General features: G+C 35.6%; 1 protein-coding gene across 1 annotated transcript in view; it reads left to right on the forward strand.

Annotated features, from left to right (window-relative positions):
• The first annotated feature begins 417 nt into the window (after window positions 1-417).
• The window catches only part of LOC128858712 (glucose dehydrogenase [FAD, quinone]), a 70,109-nt gene continuing 46,499 nt past the window's right edge, over window positions 418-24,027 (forward strand). Inside the window, exon 1 of the mRNA XM_054095191.1 lies at window positions 418-1,566. Coding sequence (XP_053951166.1) covers window positions 1,127-1,566 — 440 coding nt within the window. The 5' untranslated portion in view covers window positions 418-1,126. The remainder of the gene's footprint in view (window positions 1,567-24,027) is intronic.

Below are 24,027 nucleotides of genomic sequence, written 5' to 3' on the forward strand. Positions count from 1 at the left end.
AAATTGTTCATGGAATGTTGAGAGAGAAGAGGACAAAAGTATACTGAGCCATAAAAATAATTGCACATTTGTTGTTAAACAATTTATATCTACAACGAAAAAAAATATTTAAAAGAAAAATTCAATACACGAAAAAGCCCAAAAGTAAGTACAAGCAATAACACACCAACACAACACAGCCTTGAGAAACATCCCTTATAACAGCAAGAAAAAACACCCAGCGAAATTGAGTGCCAATCGGTTCAGTCCACAATAACCGTTTCGCTACATTACCAAACCGGCTGTGAGCGACTTGCGGCGAGAGCGTACGATTTGCTGTTGTCAGCACGCGCATGCGCGCATTTATTGCATGCCAGAGTGTTGAGCACAAAAAACAAGTCTCTAAGCCAGCCAATGTTAGCCAATATACCACAGACCTCTCCATAGGCTGCCATGCATGACCAACAACATTTGCTCCAGCCACAAAAAATTTTTTCGCGCAGATGTAAAACGGCGGTGTAACACTGCAGACGCGTTTAACGGTATAACGGGCGATTTGTCGAAACTTTCCTATGCGAAGAAAAAAAAGAAGAAAAAAGTGTTGTGAATATAATCACATGGAAAAAGTGGAAGTGGTCGGGCGACAACACACGATTTGTGGCTGTGCATTTAACGATTGAGTAGAAAATTTATGCAGCAAAACATTTCGATTGTTGTAAACAAATTAACTGCTTGGCTTTAGTGGGCGCATGCGCCACCGCAAACGCCATCGGTTGATCAGGAGAAATGCCTTAAATGCGCATACGTGAAAGAAATCTCTCAAGTGTGCATACAAAAAAATTCCAACATTCTCCATCGTCGAACGTCACACGTCTCCTGCGCGCCGTCGTAACGACAACAATAAAAATAACAGTTGTTTGGTTGTGCAAGTAAAGAAAATAACAAATCAAAGAAAGTGTAAAATTAGTTTTTGATAAAACGAGTCTAGATGAGTGAAAAGTGACCGAATTGTAAGGTGCAGAATACGTACGTGTGCGTATGCGCAGTGTAAAAATTACCGCAATCACCGTTTTGTGCTACTCAAAAAAAAAACATAAATTCCCTTGTCAATTATCAATTGTCAATAATTTCTATTTAAAAATCCACAATGGTCCTCGGTCTTGGCGCTGCTGCCGGTGTCATCTTCAAGGCAAGCGCCGGCTCGAAAGCGGCCGTCACAGCGGGTGCGGCTGCGGTGGGTGCCACCAAGTTGGGTGTTGCCATTGCTGGCGCTATCAAAATCGCCACCACCGTGATTGGCGTGGGCAAATTGGCTATCCTGCCTTTTCTGGTAGCTGCCATAGCCTACTACAATTATGATCTCTTCGATCCGGAGAATAGGCCATTCAATGTGCCAGAGGTATCGTTGGCCTACGATTTCATCATTGTGGGTGGCGGCTCGGCGGGATGTGTGTTAGCTTCGCGTTTGTCAGAAGTGACACATTGGCGAATTTTGCTGCTGGAAGCAGGCGGCCAAGAGACGGAGATCTCGGATGTGCCGCTGTTGTCGTTGTACTTGCACAAGAGCAAATTAGATTGGAAATATCGGTAAGTGTGAAGAAAGAGGTGCAAATCTGAGATATTTTTCAAAAGAAGGTACGAGGGCGGCTCAATAAGTCCGTGACTTTTTGTATTTCTGACCTCTTTACTGAAAAAGAAATACTGCTCCTGTCAACAGGCATCTCTCAGTTGACTCCTGTCAAAATGTGAACGTGCTGCGTCAGTTAGTTTGTGTTTTTCAGCTACCTTTATCAGACTACCCAGTAATTCACAGTCGACCACAAACGAAATCGTGTAACAACAAAAATATTTTTTTTGTGCTTAATGTTATATTATTTTAATACAATAATATTTTTATTTTTTTCTTCCTCCGCAAATGCTCAACATCGTGGGAATTTTTTTTTTTAGTCTTTGGGGCATTTAAGCGTCTTCAAACTTTTCTATAACCTGACTAGGGTTTCTAATTTCAAACGGAAATGCCGTTGATTTTACTTCACGTCACTAATCACCTGCTCAAGTGCCTCCTCCAACGCACTCGCCTAACATCTCTGTTCCTTTGGACTCACCTCGTAGAAATAGATGATGAGAGAGACGATGATAGACGGTAACTACACTGTAAAGGCAGGGCTTGATACACTACTAAAACAACAACAACAAAAACGCAGAAGCTCCTCAAAAATGGCGAAAATAACAAACCATTTGATTGATTTTAATGAAACTTTCCATAGAAGGGTTTTGAGGTCGTTGATTAGGAATCTGAAGTTTATTTTTCAAAATTCAAAATTGCAGACTTAATTTAACGGTTGACTTAAAAATTATCCTCAGATTTTGATTCAACTTCGTATATGGAACATATTTGGCATTGTTGACTACGAATCTGAAGTTGGGTTATGAAAAAATGAATGAATGAACCCACAAGAATAATAAAAAATAAATAAAAAAATGGATTTCTAAGATTAAACACAATTAAACCATAAGTTAACAAATATTTATAATAATATATAAAAATTAGAAAACATAAAAATATAAAACTAAAAAGTATAAAAGTATAAAAGAAAAAATATATACCAAAAAATTTTTTATAAATAAGGGTTTTTCAATAAGGGCGGGTAGATGTTGAAATGGAATAAAATGGCGTTTGCTGTGTGGCACGTAGCGTCGTCCTGTCGTCTAGGTCCATATGGTTCAATATGGGCCATAAGAAATTGGGTGCCAAAATCGACCCGCGCCAATTAAAAACCGTTTGCGTTAATGAACACTCATTTTGATAATAAAGTTTTATCATTTCAACGTGCTGTTCAATCGTGTAACTTGCCATGATGATTTGGCATAAACAACTGAATAATAAACAAAAGATTTGACAGATGTCACCAAAACAAAATGGCTGCCACAGGGCGCCAAAATCGACCCGAGGCAACTGAAAAACCCTTTATTAGAAAAATCTTCTATACTATAAAGGTGAATGTCTGTACGTTGTGCGCGCATCATTACGAAACGATAACACCAAATGACGTAAAAAATTGTATACATTCATATTTTCACCCAATGAAGGTTATAGGCATGTTTTTATGATGGAACTGCCTTCCCACAGCCCCCAGGCCGCGCCACCACTCTCGTTCGTCACTAATAATCGAATATTTGCTTAAATTTAATCTAAAAAATCTTAGTTTTTCCCATTTCCCACTATTTATAGCACACCCTAAACTTCATAATCCGCATAAGCTGTTCAACTATGACCCAAATGCAAAGTTCAAAAACGGTTTGAGACAGAAAATTAATAAAATCAATTTTGCTTGATATTTTTCTGATTGGTTGTTTTGATTTCATTCAACGAGGCATAGCAACGGATGCTGGGTATTGTAATATTATGGTTATTAATAAAAAACTATCTTCTGAAGTAGATTTTCAAAAAATTAATAAAGGAATGATTTTGAGCTTATCGGCACAGGGGACGATACATAAAACACCTATAAGAATATCATTAAAAAAAGAAAATAAAAAAAGTTTTTCTAAAATTAAAACAAAAACAAAAAATTATAAAATATAAAAATTAAAAAAAAAATTATTAAATATAAAACTTAAACAAAAAAAATTATTACATATAAAAATATAAAAATTAAAAAATGTTACAGTAAAAAGTATAAAAAAATGTATTTATAACAATTAAAAAATCTTTAAAATATTTAAAAAATACTATAAAAAATAAAAAACATTAAAATAAAAAATAATTTTTAAATAAAGAGGTCCAAACTACACTTGTTGTAGGCGAATGGTTCGCAGACCTACAACTACGAATCTACAGTGAAGTTTCCAAAAAATGTATGAATAAATGATATTGAGCTTATCGACATAGATGGCGATACGTAAAATACCTACAAACAAAAAAATAAAAAATAGATTAAAAAAAAAACACAAGATTTGTAAAAATTAGAAAATATACAAATTTAAAAATTGCATCATCACGATTGTTGACGTAACGATCCGGGTTGAACCTTGGCCTCCCTCAATAACTTCGACCAAAAATCTTGATCGTTTGCAAAAATCTTTCAGTTTTTCAACCCAAAGATCTTGGCGTCGTCATTAATTGTCGGTCCAGGTTTTCCTTAGGCGACCCCTTTTATAAGGCTTAGTATTGTTAAAAAAATTGCACACAAATTAAACAATCAAAACAAGTATCTCTATAAAGACTATAAAAATTAAAAAAACCTTTAAAACTTACAAAGAAAAAAATGTATACAAATTAAAAAGCCTCTTCAAAATTAAAAATATGAAACAGTATAAAAATTAAGCAAAAAAACACAATATATTGAAATAAAAAAATTTAAAACAATATCTATATAACTAAAAAAAAGACAGTCTATAAAAATTAAAAAAAATATATGTATGTATAAAACTAAAAAAAGGAAATCTGAAAAAACTAACACAAATTTATAAAAATAAAAAAAATCCATAAACATTAATCAATCACAATTTATTAAAATTTAATAAAAAATCAATCTAATATATAAAAATGTAAAACATCAACTATAAAAACAAACAAAAATGTTTATAAAACATACAGTAAAACAAACTATATTCAGGGGATGTCTGAGGTTCAGCTACGTTCCTGTATTGTGGAGAGAAGCGAGAGTTGTGTTTATTCCAAAAGCAGGAAAAAGCAACCTTCTATACTCAAAGGAATACAGGCCCATTAGTCTGACCTCATTTCTCCTAAAAACGTTAGAGAAGATTCTAGACACATACATTAGAGACACAATTGCGCCGGACGAATTATCCAAGGCGCACTACAATTTAAGAGGAGGGATGGCACAAAGGCATGATGGCCATAACACTTTTCACATCTATACAGACGGCTCTAAAACTCTAGACGGAGTGGGAGCGGGTATTTACTGCTTAAAACTAGGAATAAGGCAGCCTATCAAGCTGCCAGACCACAGCAGTATTTTCCAAGCGGAAGTTTTTGCTTTGGGGAAAGCCGCGGAGCTAGCCTACACTAGAACAAGAGAGAACTCAACAATGAATACATACGTGGATAGTCAAACAGCAATAAGAGCAATAAGCTCATATTGTATTAAGTCCAAAAATGTTCGACCGAGCAGGGAGGCCATAAAAGGCTAGCCGGAAACAGTAGGCTGCATATCTACTGGGTACCTGGTCACAAAGGCATTATGGGGAACGAAATAGTAATAGGTCTATTTATAAGTTCGTGCGGTTTTACAACAGATGGCGTAACTTGATTATTATTCCATCGATCCACATTTCCAAACATTCATTGGAGAGCTACTGTCGTAAGGCACAAACGTCAGTATAAGTTTTTTATTTGAAGCGTAAACAACAATATTTTTACCACACTTGAAAATGTCGAATTTCGTGCCAAATAATGTGTTTTTGCGGGGAATTCTTCTTCATTATTTTAATATGAAGAAAAAAGCAGCCGAAAGTCATCGTATCTTGGTGGAAGTTTATGGTGAGCATGCTCTATCTGAGCGAACGTGCCAGAAGTGGTTTGCACGCTTTAAAAGTGGTGATTTTGGCTTGGAAGACGAAGAACGCGAGGGTGCGCCGCCAAAGTTCATGGATACCGAATTGGAGGAATTGCTCGATCAAGATCCGGCTCAAACGCAAGAAGAGGTTGCAAAAACTTTGGGAGTTGATCAATCAACCATTTCCAAACGTTTAAAAGCCATGGGAATGATCCGAAAGGTAGGCCATTGGGTGCCGTATGAATTGAAGCCAAGAGACGTTGAACGCCGTTTTATGGCATGCGAACAACTGCTTCAACGGCACAAAAGAAAGGGTTTTTTGCATCGAATTGTGACTGGCGATGAAAAGTGGGTCCATTACGACAATCCAAAACGTCGGGCAACGTATGGATACCCTGGCCATGCTTCAACATCGACGTCGGCGCAGAATATTCATGGCCTGAAGGTTATGCTGTGTATCTGGTGGGACCAGCTGGGTGTTGTGTATTAGGAGCTACTGAAACCGAATGAAACGATTACGGGGGATGTCTACCGACGACAATTGATGCGTTTGAGCCGAGCACTGCGAGAAAAACGGCCGCAATACGCCGATAGACACGACAAAGTTATTTTGCAACATGACAATGCTCGGCCACATGTTGCACAAGTGGTCAAAACATACTTAGAAACGCTCAAATGGGATGTCCTACCCCACCCGCCGTATAGTCCAGACCTTGCGCCATCCGATTACTATCTCTTCCGATCGATGCAACATGGCCTGGCTGACCAGCACTTCCGTAATTACGATGAAGTCAAAAAATGGATCGATTCGTGGATTGCGGCAAAACCGACCGAATTTTTCACAAAGGGAATCCGTGAATTGCCAGAAAGATGGGAAAAAGTAGTAGTAAGCGATGGACAATATTTTGAATATTAAATTTGTAACCATTTTACGTCAATAAAGTTTCAAATTTCGAAAAAAAAACCGCACGAACTTATTCATAGTCCATATTAGATGAGATAGCAAAAAGTGCTTTTAGACTACCTTTTGAGCAAGAGTACGACATACCAAAACCGCTATACAACGAAATGGATGACCACATGAAAAGGCAAGTGGAAGATAGGTGGACTAACCTGACCACATGCAAAACAGCAAAAGTCATGTGTAGAACTAACGACAAAAAACTGACTCAATTCGTACTTACACTCTCGCGAAAGGACTGCAGAACTATCATAGGTATGCTAACAGGTCATAATCTATTGGCTGCACATGCGTACAAGATAGGGATTGCTAACACGCACAGATGCAGAAAATGCAGAGAGGATGTTGAGGAAACTTTAGAACACCTTCTGTGCGTTTGTCCGGCATTATTAAAAACGCGACTAAGATGCCCCACTGTTTGAAGGTCTGGAAGACGTCTCAAAAGCGGAGCTCTCAGCCCCACTTAGGTTCGCCAAAAGCGCTGTCATCCTACATGACGTCTACTTTAGGTATTCATAGAGGTCGGTCTCCATCTGGTATCGCTAGGGACCAAAAGGTCTATGCGTGGCTTATTGCCAACCAGGCTAACCTAACCTAACCTAAAGTAAAACAAAAACAATATACGAAATCAAAAAAACAATCTTCAAAAAAATTGATAACATTTAAAAAAAAAACATCAATTCAATCATCCAAACATTAATTAATCAGAATCTATTAAAACTAAAAAAGAAATTAACAAAAATTACAAAGAAACAATCTATAAAAATTAAAAATAAAAAAAAATAATTATTTGTAAAAAAACGGCTCCAAAAATCGCACAGTAAATGATAAAACAATATGCAATAATTAAAAAAAATAACAATTTATACATATTAGAAACATGTACAGGGTCCGCCATCTTTTATGTCGGTATGAAAACATTGAATAACTTTGAAAAAAACAAAAACTACTGCTTTGTGTAAGTGAGGTATTTTTATTTGATTTTGTTATTTACAATTTATTAAAACTATTTTTTTAATACAATAGCAATCAAGTGGCCACCTTTATTAGCAATCACAAACTGCGATCTTTTTTCTGCGTTTGCCATCATCTTGTCAAGCATTTCGGGTTTTATAGCGTCGATTTCGGTTGTTTCGGTGTATGCGGTCCATGGTTGAAATTGTACTGAATTTACGTATCGAAAACATGTATGTTGAAGTTGATCGGTAGGTAAATGACAAAGTTATCCAGCGTGTACATACCGACATAAAAGATGGCGCACCCTGTATGTATATAACAAGTAAAAAAAATCTATAAAAATTAACAAAAATAAAACATTTAAAAAAATTTACAAATAAAAAAAAATCTATAAAAATTAACAAAAAAAAACATTTAAGAAAACTTAAAAATATCTATACAAATTATAAAAAGTTTATAAAAAAATTAAAACAAAATCTATAAAAGCTAAAAAAAAACAATTCACAAATATTAAAGAAAAATCTATGACAAGTAAAAAAAACCATCTATAAAAATTAATAAAAAATATTATTTTTAACTAAAAACGGCTTCAAAAATGGCACAGTGATCTCTCCGTAGTGAACCCTGTAAGCTACATTTATTGTAGGTGAGCTGCAGGCGTTACAAGACAAACAAAATTGACTACAGATTTTTAGTTACCGCAGGCAAAGTAAGCACTTTATGGACAAAATTTTAGATTTGAATCTAAAAAGTTGCAAGGGATGACACAAATTCCTTACAGTCTAAACTCTAAAGAACAAAATTACCTCAATATTGTGATAAAAAGAGGTTAATGGCTTTTTAGTAGTTTTTATAGAACTAAAAATTGTAAGAATTATAAGTTTAGCATAACCTCATGTAAACATATGAACTAGTTCAAGGTTAAAATCTCTTGAATTTTGAAAACTGGCAACCTCTTTTAGCAAAAGATACTTACACCTTCTGCTCAAATATGAACGAGACGTTATCAATAAAACGGGCCGCGGATGACATTTGACAAAAATAAATTTTTTTTTTTTTGGTAGGACTGTTATAAGCTTACACGGCAAATTTCAGCGTGATATGTCACATAGTTTGTTTTCTGTACTACTGTAAACAATTCAAGCTCGAATGTGTTCTTCGAATTCTCTTTTATGACTTCAATTGTCTCAAAATGTTTTCCACGGAGCGGCAACTTGAGCTTGGGAAACAAGAAAAAGTCACATGGAGCCATATCAGGCGAATACGGTGCTTGCGGAACGATATTAACATTATTTTTGTTCAAATAATCGCGAACAAGACGTGATGTGTGAGCTGGTGCATTATCGTGATGCAAGAACCATGACTTGTTGTCCCACAATTCCTTCCTTTTAAGACGAATGTTCTCGCGCAAACGCTTTAAAACGTCTAAATAATATTCAGCGTTAACCGATTTTGCGATTTGTGCGATTTTCAAGCACAATTTCCTTTACTTTTCCGATGTTTTCGTCGTTTACTGATGTTGCTGGACGACGTTCAAGAAGCAAGTTTTCAACCGATGTACGGCCCTCTTTGAACGATTTGTACCACTGGAAAACACGTGCACGCGATAGAGCAGATTCCCCATAGGTTGTCTGCAACATTTTTAAGGCGTCTGAAGCTGAAATTTTGTTGGAATAACAAAATTTCAAACAAATTCTTTGTTCAACTTGAATTTCCATCGTTAAATTCGAAGAACACACTCGAGTTTGACTTATTTACAGTAGCACAGAAAACAAACTATGTGACATATCACGCTGAAATTTGCCATGTAAGCTTATAACAGTCCTACCAAAAAACAAAAAATGTATTTTTGCCATATGTCATCCGCGGACCGTTTTATTGATAACGTCTCGTTCATATTTGAGCAGAAGGTAAATTCAATTATATGCGTGTTAACATAAGCATAATAATATTTACTCATTATGTGTTCGGGATCAGTGCAAGCGACCATGTTTCCCATCTTTCTGACACAATCTTCTGCATGTCCTTGGAAAAGCTTATTCAGTTCAAATCCCTTTCAGTTCTTGGAGCATGTGACTCGACTTCGGAATTCTCTTCCCCAAAATTTAGTATCTCTAAGTAACATTAACACACTTAGGCGCGAACTTCAGAAATATATTAGCACTAAGAGAGATAATTTTAATTCACAAGTAATTCATTAGTAATGTTAACATTATTTGGTTTTCTTTGTAACTTAAAACGTCTTTGTAAATTTTATCATGAAAATTGTAAACTATTGTGACTTACACTAATAATTATAAGGTTTACCCTTGCTGTGTTAGGATCGAATCATTAATAGATCGAATTATTTAATAAATATGATAACTTGTAAAACAAAAAAACCGATCATTGCTTCCAACAAATTTCAAAGTTTAAATTTCTACCAGCAATGAAATATTTAATAAATTTACTTGAAATGTGGGCCTAATGTGCCTTTATTTATATATAATAAAAGAGTCTAATCAATCTCAGATCTTGATTTCGGTAAATGTTCGCCACTTTTGTGGGGTTTCTGGCACATAGTGGAGTGGTGATATATATTTCAGTGGTGGTTAATTCACTCGAAAAAATAGTCAAGCAAAAGTAAAATAGTACAACCGACAGACAACTCTCCCGTTTTGCAAATATGAGAATACATAACAGTGAAGACTGTGATGATGGTCACGTTGATAGCTACCAACTTCGTGATAAAATTTGTGTGAAATTGTATCTCGCGCATGGCGAGCGAATTTGTGTACGAATATAATGAAAAAATCCAACAAAGCAAGCAAGCAGCGAATATGCGAAAAAAAGAAAACGAAAGTTGGAGAGTAAAAAGCGCTAGTTCACTGCTATTGAAAGATGTGCCTGTGTAAAAATGAAAAAAAAAATGTTTATTATATTATATTTGAATGTAAGTGCTTATAAAGATGTAACTAAATATTTAACGGCCTGTTAGGACAATTAACAAGTAGAAAACAACGGTTGCAATAGAGATATAAAATAAATATCCAGGCGTAGTTCGTCCGTGGTTTCCAATGTCAATTTAATTGAAAATCACACAAAAGACTTCTGTAAACATCCGTTAATGGTTTTATAGGCAAAAATTACATATTGAAATTATTTAGGTTAATTTGTGACTTCAACTTTTCAATAAAGCCATAGCAAGAGTATAACTTTTGCATAATTTCATTATCCCTGGCACTCTTTTCTGTAGATATTTTTCTTTAATACATGAATGTTAATTCACAAATACGAGTAATGTGCGCTCGATGAGTGCCAGTAAGATTCACGTATTTTTATTATTTCACTTCCAATTTCATTTTTTTCGGCATTTCTTATCTCACGTAATTTATGTAATTTATTAAAATTTTTTAAATTTACATTTTTTTTATTTATATTTTTTTCATTTATATGTTTTTTTCTTTCTTCTTCTTAATTGGCGCTATAACCGCTTACGCGATTTTGGCCGAGTTTAACAAAGCGCGCCAGTCGTTTCTTTCTCGTGCTAACCGGCGCCAGTTGGACACACCAAGTGAAGCCAAGTCCTTCTCCACCTGATCTTTCCAACGCAGAGGAGGCCGCCCTCTTCCTCTGCTACCACCAGCTGGTACCGCATCGAATACTTTCAAAGCCGGAGCGTTTGTATCCATTCGGACGACATGACCCAGCCAACGTAGCCGCTGGATCTTTATTCGCTGCGCTATGTCTATGTCGTCGTAAAGCTCATACAGCTCATCGTTCCATCGTCTGCGATATTCGCTGTTGCCAACGTGCAAAGGTCCAAAAATCTTACGCAGAATCTTTCTCTCGAACACTCCAAGCGTCGCTTCATCGGATGTTGTCATCGTCCAAGCTTCTGCGCCATACGTTAGGACGGGCATGATGAGAGTCTTGTAGAGTGTTAGTTTTGTTCGTCGAGAGAGGACTTTACTACTCAATTGCCTACTTAGTCCAAAGTAGCACTTGTTGGCAAGAGAGATTCTACGTTGGATTTCAAGGCTGACATTGTTATCGGTGTTAATGCTGGTTCCTAAATAGACGAAGTCTTTTACAACCTCAAAATTATAACTGTCAACAGTGACGTGGGTGCCGATACGCGAGTGCGCCGACTGTTTGTTTGAAGACAGGAGGTACTTCGTTTTGTCTTCGTTCACCACCAGACCCATTCGCTTTGCCTCTTTATCCAGTTTGGAGAAGGCAGAACTAACAGCGCGGTTGTTAAGGCCGATGATGTCAATATCATCGGCATACGCCAGCAATTGTACGCTCTTATAAAAAATTGTGCCTGAGCGATTAAGTTCTGCGGCTCGCACGATGCTCTCCAACATCAGGTTAAAGAAGTCACACGACAGGGAGTCACCCTGTCTGAAACCTCGTTTGGTATCAAACGGCTCGGAGAGGTCCTTTCCAATTCTGACGGCGCTGTTGGTGTTGAGCAACGTCATCTTACATAGCCGTATTAGTTTTGCGGGGATACCAAATTCAGACATCGCGGCATACAGGTAACTCCTTTCCGTACTGTCGAATGCAGCTTTGAAGTCGACGAAAAGATGGTGTGTGTCGATTCTCCTTTCATGGGTCTTTTCCAAGATTTGGCGTATTGAGAATATTTGGTCGATGGTAGACTTTCCAGGTCTGAAGCCACACTGATAAGGCCCAATCAGTTGGTTGACGGTGGGCTTCAGCCTTTCACACAATACGCTCGCTAGAACCTTATAGGCGATATTTAGAAGACTAATCCCGCGGTAATTGGCACAAATTGCAGGATCGCCCTTCTTATGGATTGGGCAGAGCACACTTAAATTCCAATCGGCAGGCATGCTTTCCTCCGACCATATTTTGCATAGGAGCTGATGCATGCACCTTACCAGCTCCTCGCCGCCATGTTTGAATAGCTCAGCCGGCAGTCCGTCGGCGCCCGCGGCTTTGTTGTTCTTTAGCCGCGTTATCGCTATTCTCACCTCGTCATGATCGGGTAGCGGAACGACAATTCCGTCGTCAACGATTGGGGTATCGGGATCTTCACTTTCTCGGTGACATGCGCAGCTTTTTTTTTTAATTTAAATTTTTTTTATTTATATGTTTATTTTTATTTTATTATATTTTTTAATTAATTTTGTTTTTCTTTTTTATATTGCATTTGAGCCAAGTCTTTCGCATGTAATCGATTGAAAAAACGCTCCTGACTTCCCTCGAATCTCTTGAATTGTGTCAGTGATAGTAGCTATGATCCGACAGCTGAACGATGGTATTTTGCTAGTCATGGGCAGACACTCATTGTGCATCTGTATGTAGGTATGCACTTATGCATACACACACTAATGAACAATAATAAAATGGGTGTGCCATACTTTGACCACTTTTGGCTATTTTGTTTTTGTTTATTTAAAAATAAATAAATAGTTGGCGCGTACACTTCAGTTAGGTGTTTGGCCGAGCTCCTCTTCCTATTTGTGGCGTGCGTCTTGATGTTGGTACACAAATGGAAGGACCTACAGTTTAAACCGACTTCGAATAGCAAATTGGTTTTCATGAGGAGCTTCTTTTATAGCAGAAATACACCCGCAGATTTTCCATTACCTGCCGAGGGGTGAACAGTATTAGAAATAACTTTTTCTATCGAATTATTTAGTGTCTAATATTTTTTTATAAAATCTCAACTCATTTTACAAAAACATCGCTTTTGAATCGTTTTTCACACTTTATGAAAAACTTTTGAAAATTCTACAAATTTTCACAAAAATTTCGCAATTTTAATCAGATTCTGTAGAATAATTTCTGGTACGTAGTTTTATAGCCCATTCAATTTTAGTATACCAAAGTGCAAATTGCAAGTGGCTATAAAATAGCGTTAATTTGGGAAGAAAATTGTCCTAATGATGCTAGCGAGCACCTTTTATATGGAAAAATAGGCGAACGTACTTTGTATGGCACATAGAAGCACGATGGATTTTTTACATTGATTTTTTGCCAAAAATGGATTAATAAAAAAAAAGTTAATAAAAATAAATATCGTCACAAAATTGTTGACTAAAGAAATTAATTCATTTAAAAATTCATTTGCACTGATTGTAATTGTAATAAAACTACATACATTTGAAATTTCAAGTTAACCAGCCCATATTCGTTCTGATTACTTTCACTACCGATATCTCCAGAGAACCAATGAAGCAATGAATTCTGTTTAGCAACTTATTCTGCCAAAATTTTTACAAACAAACAAAAAAATGTTTACCCGATAAATTGCTAGCGAAAAAATTAAATTTAAATTAAAAAACAATAGAATTTAAATGAAATAAAAAAATTAAATAAAAGTAAACATAAAAAAAAAATAAGATAAAAAAATAACACAAAAAAATGATTTTTTTTTAAATATATACGATGAAAAAAAAAAAATTATAAATAGTTTAAAAGAACCGCAGGTATTTCCTTTATAATAATTCTATAGGGTGGGCCATGTAAAATTTGCTTTTGGAATCGGCTTAAAAAAAAACTAATCAATATTTTTTCAAACTTTTTTTTTTTTTTGTTCAATTGTTTTATTTATGTTCAATTGTCATTTATGAATGAAAAATAATATCGTTCAAATGACTGCCACGACTGGCTTTACAGTAGGCCATTCGATCAACCCAATTTTTAAGCACAAATGTCAAGCCTTTAAGTAAATTATGAACACATTTGACATGTCATTTGTGTTACCATTCTCAAAAAAATAGGTGGTTCAAAAAGCAAACACTATATGGCCCACCCTGTATACCAAAATGCTTAATAGTGGATAAATCTCAAATTCCGTGGTTTTTTCAACATTTTTTCAGTTGACCTCTGTTCAAGTACAATCTTTCAATCATTACATTGATTGATTTGTTACATACATATGAACGTATTGGAAGAGTTTGCAAATTTTTTTAAATGATTTCAGTTAAAATGAGACCTACATTTGCTTACCTGCCACTTAACGAAGTTATAAATAATTAATCTCTCAAACAGAGCGGGAAACAGATTGGAGTCTTCAGTGACAGTCAGGCTGCATTGAAGGCGCTGGAGAACGCGAAGCAAACCTCAAAGATTGTTCAAGAATGTAAGAAGAAGCTTAATTCTGTCGCTAGACAAAACAGGCTTGTACTTATATGGGTTCCGTGACACTCCGGTGTTCAAGGAAACGAAATTGCCGACGAATCGGCCAATCGTGGATCAGCGGTGCCCCCACAGGGGCCAGAGCCAATAATCGGAATCAGTCCCGCAGGAATCAAGAATTGGATCAACGATTATGTAGGCAATCTACATAAAGAACGATGGTCCGGTCTAGAACGCCGCAGAACTGCAAAGTACTTTGTGACAAGTCCGAACAGAAAACTGTCAAACTTTCTACTAAAACTTGGAAGGAAAGACGTTCGGTTGATGGTCGGCATCATTACAGGACACACCCCATGGGGTCAGCATGTGACCACCATTGGAATCATCGAGGACCCGGTATGCCTGTCATGCTTGGAGGAGGCGGATAGCACTGAGCACTTTCTCTGTGAGTGTCCTGCCTTTGCTAGAGCGCGACTACGAGTATTGGGTTCCGATGTCATGAGAATGAGTAATATTCGTTCTCTAAAACTGGAGGATATTTACAGATTTGCCAAAGAATCTGGAAAATTCTCACAGGACTAACTATCTCTATCTCTGTCTCTATTCTTTCCCATCTCTTTCTCTGATACTTTTCTCCCTCCCTCCTTGACTATCTACACCCTTTCCAGAGCTTTAAAAACAATGGGCTTTTTAGCCTGAGTGTTTTAGGAGCCACCAAATCTCCTGGTGCTCCTTGGCTCGACCTTTTCAAATTCAATCTCTCAAACAATCAGCATATTATATGTGAGGTATGTGCCCTCGGCAGGCAATGGCAAACCTCCGAGTGTATCGCTACCATGAAAAAGCTCCTCATAAAAAAATATCTGCCGTTCGGAGTCGGCTTGAAACTGTAGGTCCCTCCATTTGTGGAACAACATCAAGACGCACACCACAAATAAGAGGAGGAGCTCGGCCAAACACTCGAAAAGGGTGTACGCGCCAATTAAAAAAAAAACAAAAAAAAAAAAAAAGGAGCGAGCTGCATTTGGGCTGGAAATACAACTGATGTAAACACCGCGTTTCTTATAAAGCTATTGGATTCAAAATTATAACACTGACAAAATATTTATTTTCCCTGACGATATTTTGCATTTTCTTCATATGACAAAAAATTTCGTGTAATTTTATTTCGCCTCATTTTGTTTCATTAAACTTGATAGCATTGAATATATTGGGTAGTCGAAAAAGTCTTTTCGTATTTCTAATCAAACTTCAACTCATTTTTTTATATTGTATTTATAATGAACTTTATTAAACCAAATATGTACCATTTTTGTCGACCACCTCTTGCAATTTTTCTTCTACAGACATTATTCCATCAGTGTAAAACTTTTGTGGTTTCTCGGCGAAAAACTCAGATAAGTAATTTTCACAGGCTTCTCTTGAAGCCAACTTTACTCCATTAAGCGAGTTCTGCATTGCCCGAAACAAATGGTAGTCTGATGGTGCAAGGTCAGGGCTATATGGTGGATGCATCAAAACTTCCCAGCCATGCTCTCCCAGTTTTTGCCCAGTCATCAAAGATGTGTGTGGCCTAGCGTTGTCCTGATGGAAGACGACACCCTCTCTGCTGATCAGTTCTGGCCGTTTTTTTTTTGTTTGTTTGCTTCAATCTCATCAGTTGTTGACAGTAAAGTGTAGAATCAATCGTTCGAGCAGGCTGGATCAGCTCATAGTGGATGATTCCTTTCCAATCCCACCAAACACACAGCATAACCTTTCGAGGCGTCAATCCTGGCTTTGTGACCATTTGTTGAGCTTCACCACCCTTGCACCATGATCTTTTTCGCACATTATTGCCGTATTTGATCCACTTTTCGTCTCCTGTTACCATTCGCTTCAGAAATGGTTCGATTTCATTTCGTTTCAGCAAAGAATCGCAGATGTTAATTCGGTCCATTAAATTTTTCACAGACAATTCATGTGGCCTTTTTTAAATGGTTCAAAACCGTTTGATGATGAATGTTTAGTGCCTTGGCGATGCCATGGCAGCTTTTCCATAATTTCATCGACTTTTTCAACGATATGTCGACCGGAGCGAGGTGCATCTTTCACATCGAAAGTTCCAGAACGGAAGTGAGCGAATCATTGTTGTGCTACACGAACTGATACAGCATCGTCTCCGTAAACTTCACAAATTTCATTGGTGGCTTGCGTGGCATTCTTCCCTTTTTTACACAAAAATTTCAAAATATAGCGAACTTCTCCATTATTTTCACTCATTTTTGAGGAGCTATAACTTTTTTTCAACTTTTCCGAATTTAATTTTTTTTTGGTTAAATGAAGCTTAAAATGTCACCATTCTAACACCATATGATATGACACAATGTGATTTGTAGCACTGGAGATAGATGACTCCAACAACATCTATTGACAAAAGAAAATACTTTTTCGACTACCCACTATATTATTTATTGTTATTTCGTTTAATAGAATTTTACTTTACTTTAATTTGGCTTCTTATATTAGTTTTTTAAATTTATTTAGAATTTTAATTTAAAGTCATTTAAGTCAATTTAAGTTAATGAAATTCAACACAATTAAATTTAATTCTTTTTTCTACCTTCATTTTATTATATAATGTATTTTATTTTTTTTCATTTAATTCATTCATTTTATTTATTTATTTTATTTTTTTCATTTAATTCATTAATTTTATTTTTTCATTTTGTTTTATTTTTTTTCTATTACTTTACTTCATTTAGCAATTTTAAATATATTTTTATTTTTATTTAACATCGATGTTTTATTTTATTTACCTTTAATTAATTTAAGTTTAGTTAATTTGCATTCACCTCAGATTATTTTAATTTATTTTGTTTAATTGTCGTTTTTTATTTATTTTTTATTTTTTTTTTGTTCTACATCATTTATTTTTTTTATTTAACTTTAATTTATTTGCACTTTATTGTGTTCTTGTTTATTTTGACTCGTTTTATTTTAATTTTAATTTTTGATTGCATTATTTTTTTATTTAATTTTTTTTTCCTTTATTTTTCATATAATGCTTTTCTCTTATTTTTTATATATTTGTTTTTATGTATTTCGTTTCAATTTATTTTATTTTATTTCACTTTAGAAAATTTTATTTGATTTAATTTAAAAAATTTAATTTTATTCATTTATTTATTTTATATAATTTATTATTTTTAATATATTTTATTTTATTTTGTTATTTTTTATTTAATTTAATTTATTGTAATTTAATTTAGTTTAATTATTTTTATTTCCATTATTTAATTAATTAATTTATTTTACTATATTATATTTTAATTAATTTTGTTTTATTTTATTTTACTTCATTTCATTTGAAATTTCCTTTTTTTATTCCATTTTTTAATTATTTATATTTAACCTTATTTTTCAGTGTATTTTATTGTTGTTTTTTTATTTCGTTTCAATGTCTTTTATTTCGTTTTATAATATTTGAAGATTTGATGTAATTTAGTTAAATGAATTTTATTTATTCATTTTTTCGTGCATTATATTTAAGTTTATAATAAACAAATTTAATTTCCTTACGTTTTATTTTGTTCGTTTTATTTCATTTTATTTGTAAAATTGTCTTATTAATATATAATTTAATTTTATATTTATTTTTTATTTATTTATCATTTTTCTTAAGCAAATTCGATATAATTTCATTTCCCTAGTTGCCAATTTACTGTTTGCACTTGTTTTTATTAATTCCTTTTCTCTATTTGCGTCAGTGTCATGACTGTACCTAAACACTTATTGACATTGGCTTTATTCAGTCGCCACGATCAACCAAGCACCATGCGCTGGGTAATTATGCGCAATGATGTGACAATTTACATATTTATAATACTCACAGCGCTACCTTTACCTTCATTCGCCGTCAATTCGCAGTCCCTGTTGTTTGGCAAAGTAATGAAAGAAGTATGACGAATAATTACAGATTGGCCGCATCAATCATTCGTTGACACGAAGTCAATATAAATAAAATTGTCGTACTTCACTGCACGCAAGTTGTTTGAAAACCGTGGAAAACTGAAGACTAAAGTAGCGAACTCGATAAGCAAAATAGAGGAATGGTGAACGAAATCATGCCATACCTATTACAAAAATTGCTCACAAAGATGTTATTTCAATCAGATATTAGTTCAAATTCAAGCCCATTTAAGCACTAATAATCTTGGATCAAAACTAGTAAGATTTGAACTTATAAACGAGCTCAGGGCTTACTCACATACACACACAAACGAAAACAGATTTAATGGGTTTCATATAAAAACGGTAATCGCAAAAGTTAAATTGCTGCAAATTTTACGAAATTTCAATGTTTACAGCAAAACACAACTAGCAACAAAGCACAATGTCGAAATAAGCAGTAAGTGGTTTGAACGATAACAAATGCGACAAGACAACAGCAAAAATGCTGCAACCAAAAAGTAGCAATTGCCCGGTATGAGAACAACAAAAGCGGCAGCATAATTTCTACATACAAAAAAAAAACGCTAAGTAATAAGCATTCGAAAGCCGGTACGACTAGTTCTGCCGCATTCATATGAAGGCTTAAGAAAATTCGTCTCACTTCCACAGCAAAAGAGAGAAGAGCGAGAGAATGCTTTGAGATGCAAAGCAATAATGCGCTCTCATTCAAAAACCACATATGAAAATGCAGCAATAATAAATATTATAGTAAGGAATGCGTGCAGTTTGTTTGTTGTCTTACGGAAACACGCGCATTCGCCGTTTGGCGGGCTTTTGGTTGCGAACGGAAACCACCTATTTTCAAATATTTAATTGCAAACCGCAGCAATGCATATTTGCGCAAAAATCATGTAAAAACACTAATCGGATAAAAATGGGGGAAAAGTTAATTGGGGTAATAAAGAATAAAAAAATAAAAATAATATATATAAAAATCACTACATATTATAAAACAAAGCCGCTTTTTCTGTCCCTATGTCCACGTAATCGCTTAAATCTTTAAAACTACGCAACGGATTTTGATGCGGTTTTTTTAAAGATAGATTGATTGAAGAGGAAGGTTTATATCTATATAATGTGAAGAAATATATAAAGGGGACGTGGCAATCGGTCAAAATGTGGCAAAAAAACATAATTTTTTTGTTTTCACGGCCATAAATCATAAACGAATCAACCAATTAAAATGAAACTTTCTTAGAGTTTAACTTTGAAATATTTACTTTCGTTCTGCATCAAAAAAAAAATTGATATATTTGTTATTTAACCAAAATTGTTTAAACAAAAGCAGCTCTTTTTCCAAAAAAAGCTGTTTGTGTGTTTGTTCGCTGTCAACCAAATGAAGCAACAGGCGTTAAGCGATAATCTCACCACACCTCATCAATGTTGAATTACATCGTATGGTGACGTATGTATGTATGTATTTACGAATCGCTCGCATTATTTCATTTCGGACGTATGTACATATGTATTTATGTATGTACGGAATTCCATGTAATTATATGCACATACAATTTTACAGCGAAATAAAACGCTATTTTCACGTTCTATATTAGTAATTCCCACATAATTAACACGTTCCCTGTCTGCTGAGCCACATATGGTTCAGGAAACGTGCGCCTGATAAGCACTGATACGTTCCTGAGCCATATGTGCGTCAGGGGGTATATAAACCACATGTGTTTCATGAACGTGCAGAAGCAAAAATGTCCCTCTACGCTCATGGACCATATGTGTTTCAGGTAGAAATACCCTACATCCGTTTTTTTTAATTATTAGTATTATATAAAGCTATGACTACAAAAAAACTAATTATTCAAAAAACGCTGTTGGACGTGTCGGTCAATTTTGCATTTTTGTATTGGGACAGGGAACGTGTTAAAATATAGTTTTTGAATAGTTTTTATTGATTCGGAGCGCGTTTAGTTTGCTATCGATTCCATACAATAACATTTTTTGTCATTTACTTTTTACGACAACTAATAGCTTATTTTCGAAGTGATTTCAGCAAATAGGTACATCATTAATCCTTAACCAATTAAATACCTTAAATACATTGTTGTTTTAATATAGATCTATGTATATGACTCTTTACAGCATATAATTGAAAAAAATATTTTTCAAGATATTACATCAGTAATTATCTTTTGTTTCTAAATGGTAAGTATTTACATATTTTTAACTGCGGCGCATACTAATAATATGACAATTTGTGGATAGGTAATCATACATATAGAACTGAGTAAATTTTCACAAAAATTATAAAGTCATGGCTGAAAGACGTCGTCGTTCGAACATAGGTCGTAGTACAGTGGTCGCCAGAAGACTACGTTCAGCAAGAGATGAAAAATCGTCAACGGAACGTGAGGCTCGCCGCAGTCAGATGCGGGATAGATATAGAGCTGAGAGAGAGAGGGAATCTTCAGTAGAGCGTCAGGTTCGTTGCAGCCGGGATCGAGATAGGCATACGGTTCAGAGGGACAGAGAATCGTCAGCAGAGCGTGAGGCTCGACTCAGTCAGCTTCGGGATAGATATAGAGCTCAGAGAGAGGGAGAATCTTCAAGAGAGCGTGAGCTTCGCCGCACCCGAGATAAGGACAGACATCGAATAAAGAGAGCCAGAGAATCATCAGCACGAGTTACTAATTCATGGGTGAGTAAAGAAAATTCGGCCATGAATTATGATCCTTCGATTTCTTACAAGGACGACCGAATAGTATCAATAGGTACTATGTCAGTAGTGTGTGAACATTGCTTCGCATTGAAATTCAAGGACGAATCGAAAGGTATGTGTTGTTTACAAGGAAAAGTCAAATTAGAAGAAATTCTCCCTCCACCTGAACCACTTCACTCTCTTCTACGGGTGATCATCAGAAATCTAATCATTTCATGCGCTATATACGCCATTACAATAACGCATTTCAAATGACCTCTTTTAAGAGTAAGCAAGTCGTTGAGCGTGGCTTCATGCCAACATTTAAAATTCAAGGGCAAGTATACCACTTAGCTGGGAGCTTGCTACCACTTCGACCCGATGATCACAAATTCCTGCAAATATATTTTATTGCAGATCCAGATACACAAGCATCTACGAGGTGTTCAAGTGTTGCACGGCCAATTGATAGAGATTTGATTAGATCTCTCCAAGATATGTTACATTATCATAATTGCTACATACAGTCTTTCAAAACTGCGATTGAGAGTGTTCCAGCAGATACTCCTGACTTTAATGTCGTAATCCATGCAAATAAAGTTCCTGTTGGAGAACACAGAGGACGATACAATGCGCCTTCCACGAGTGAAGTAGCAGTGGTGATAGCCGGACAGCAATTTGACAAAAGAGATATTGTATTGCATAGTCGTGATGATAATTTGCAAAAAATTTCAGAGTTACACAGATCTTATAACAGCTTACAATATCCTTTGATGCTATGTCGTGGAGAAAATGGTTATGCTATTAATATTTCTCAAGTTGACCCAATCGGTGGTACACCTCTGCGTAAAACAGTGGCATGTATGAACTACTATTGCTACCGTATAATGACAAGACGTAATGATTTCAACACTTTGCTTAGATATGGAATGTTAACAAACCAATACTTGGTAGATCAATATGCTAAAATTGAATCTGAGAGATTGGCCTACATCCGTAATAATCAAACTAAATTGAGAGCCGAAAATTACGTTCATCTTCAGGATGCTTTACAGGCGAATGAACACCACAACGGCATTGGGCAGTTGGTTATACTACCTTCATCATTCACAGGTGGACCTCGATATTTACACGAAAAATCGCAAGACGCCATGGCTTACGTCAGAAAGTACGGCAAACCTGATTTATTTATAACTGCAACATGTAACCCAAATTGGTCGGAAATCAGAGAAAATATTAACACCAATTCACCACAAGACAGATACGATATAGTTAACAGAGTCTTCCATTTAAAAGTACAGAAAATTCTGCACCTCATTAACAAGTCTCATATATTCGGTCCGCCGCACTGTCATATGTACACAATAGAATGGCAGAAGCGTGGCTTGCCACATGTACACCTGCTGGTGTGGTTAGTGAACAAAATTAGACCAAACCAAATTGACAGGGTTATTTCAGCTGAATTACCGGATAAAGATGAAGATCCTATCCTATACGAAATCGTAAAGAAACATATGGTACACGGCCCTTGCGGGACTTTAAACCCGAATTCTCCATGTATGCGAGATTCTAAATGCACCAAAAAATTTCCGAAGTTGTTCCAAACTCAAACAATTACTAGCGATGATGGATACCCCAAATATCGTCGACGATCGCCAGAAGGGGGTGGGCAAATTGCTACCGTCCGAAACATTGATATTGACAACCGATGGATCGTTCCCTATAATCCGCTCCTTTTGAAAATTTTTGATGCCCACATCAACGTGGAGTTGTGCAATTCAATAAAGTCAATCCAATATGTTACTAAGTACATTAATAAAGGCAGTGATCAAGCCACTTTCAGCATACAATCACCAAATGAAGTGGAAATATATCAGTCTGGACGTTACATCTGCAGCTCTGAAGCTGTATGGAGGATTTTATCATTCGAAGTGCACGACCGGTCTCCCACAATTGTCCACCTTGCAGTGCATTTAGAAAATGGACAAAGGGTATATTTTACTGAGAACAATATACAAGAAGTTATTAATAACCCGCCGGATACAACATTGACAGCATTCTTCAAGTTATGTGCTCAAGATGATTTCGCGAAAACACTGACATATGACAGAGTTCCAAGTTACTATACATGGAACCAGAGTTCTAAAGCTTTTCAACGGCGAAAAAAAGGTACTGCGGTTGATGGTTTCCCCGGAGTAAAAAAAACGGATGCTCTTGGCAGAGTCTATGTGATTCATCCCAACAACAGCGAATGCTTTTATCTGAGAATGTTACTTCATATTGTAAAAGGCCCGACATCCTTTGCTCACCTAAGAACTTTACAAGGTGTTGTTTACAATACTTATCAAGCAGCATGCAAAGCTATGGGGCTCTTGGAAGACGATTCTCACTGGGAAAATACATTATCAGAAGCAGCTGTTTGTAGTTCAGCTACATCATTAAGATATTTATTTGCCGTCATAGTAGTGTTTTGTCAAGTAACTGATTCTGTTAGTCTATGGAATAAATTTCAAGAAAATATGGCCAGTGATATTCTGATTCGGCGACGGCAAGAGTCAAACTCTGTTGATGTACAATATGACCAAAACATATTTGACGAAGCATTATTTGAATTAAACAAAATAGTGCAATTACTTTCGGGTAAAACGATCAAGGATTTTGGGCTGCCGATGCCAGCTAATACTACTAACTCTGATTTAACTAATAGTGCCGAGTACACAAGAGAAACATCATACGATCAAACGAGACTTTTACAAAATATAGCTCAAGATGAGCCACGATTAAACATCGATCAGAAAAAAGTATTCACTGCATTGCTATCAACAATTGATAACAATGAAGGGAAATTGTTTTTCCTTGATGCCCCAGGA

Source organism: Anastrepha ludens, chromosome 3 (genome assembly GCF_028408465.1).
Source record: "Anastrepha ludens isolate Willacy chromosome 3, idAnaLude1.1, whole genome shotgun sequence".
Taxonomy (NCBI): Eukaryota; Metazoa; Arthropoda; class Insecta; order Diptera; family Tephritidae; genus Anastrepha; species Anastrepha ludens.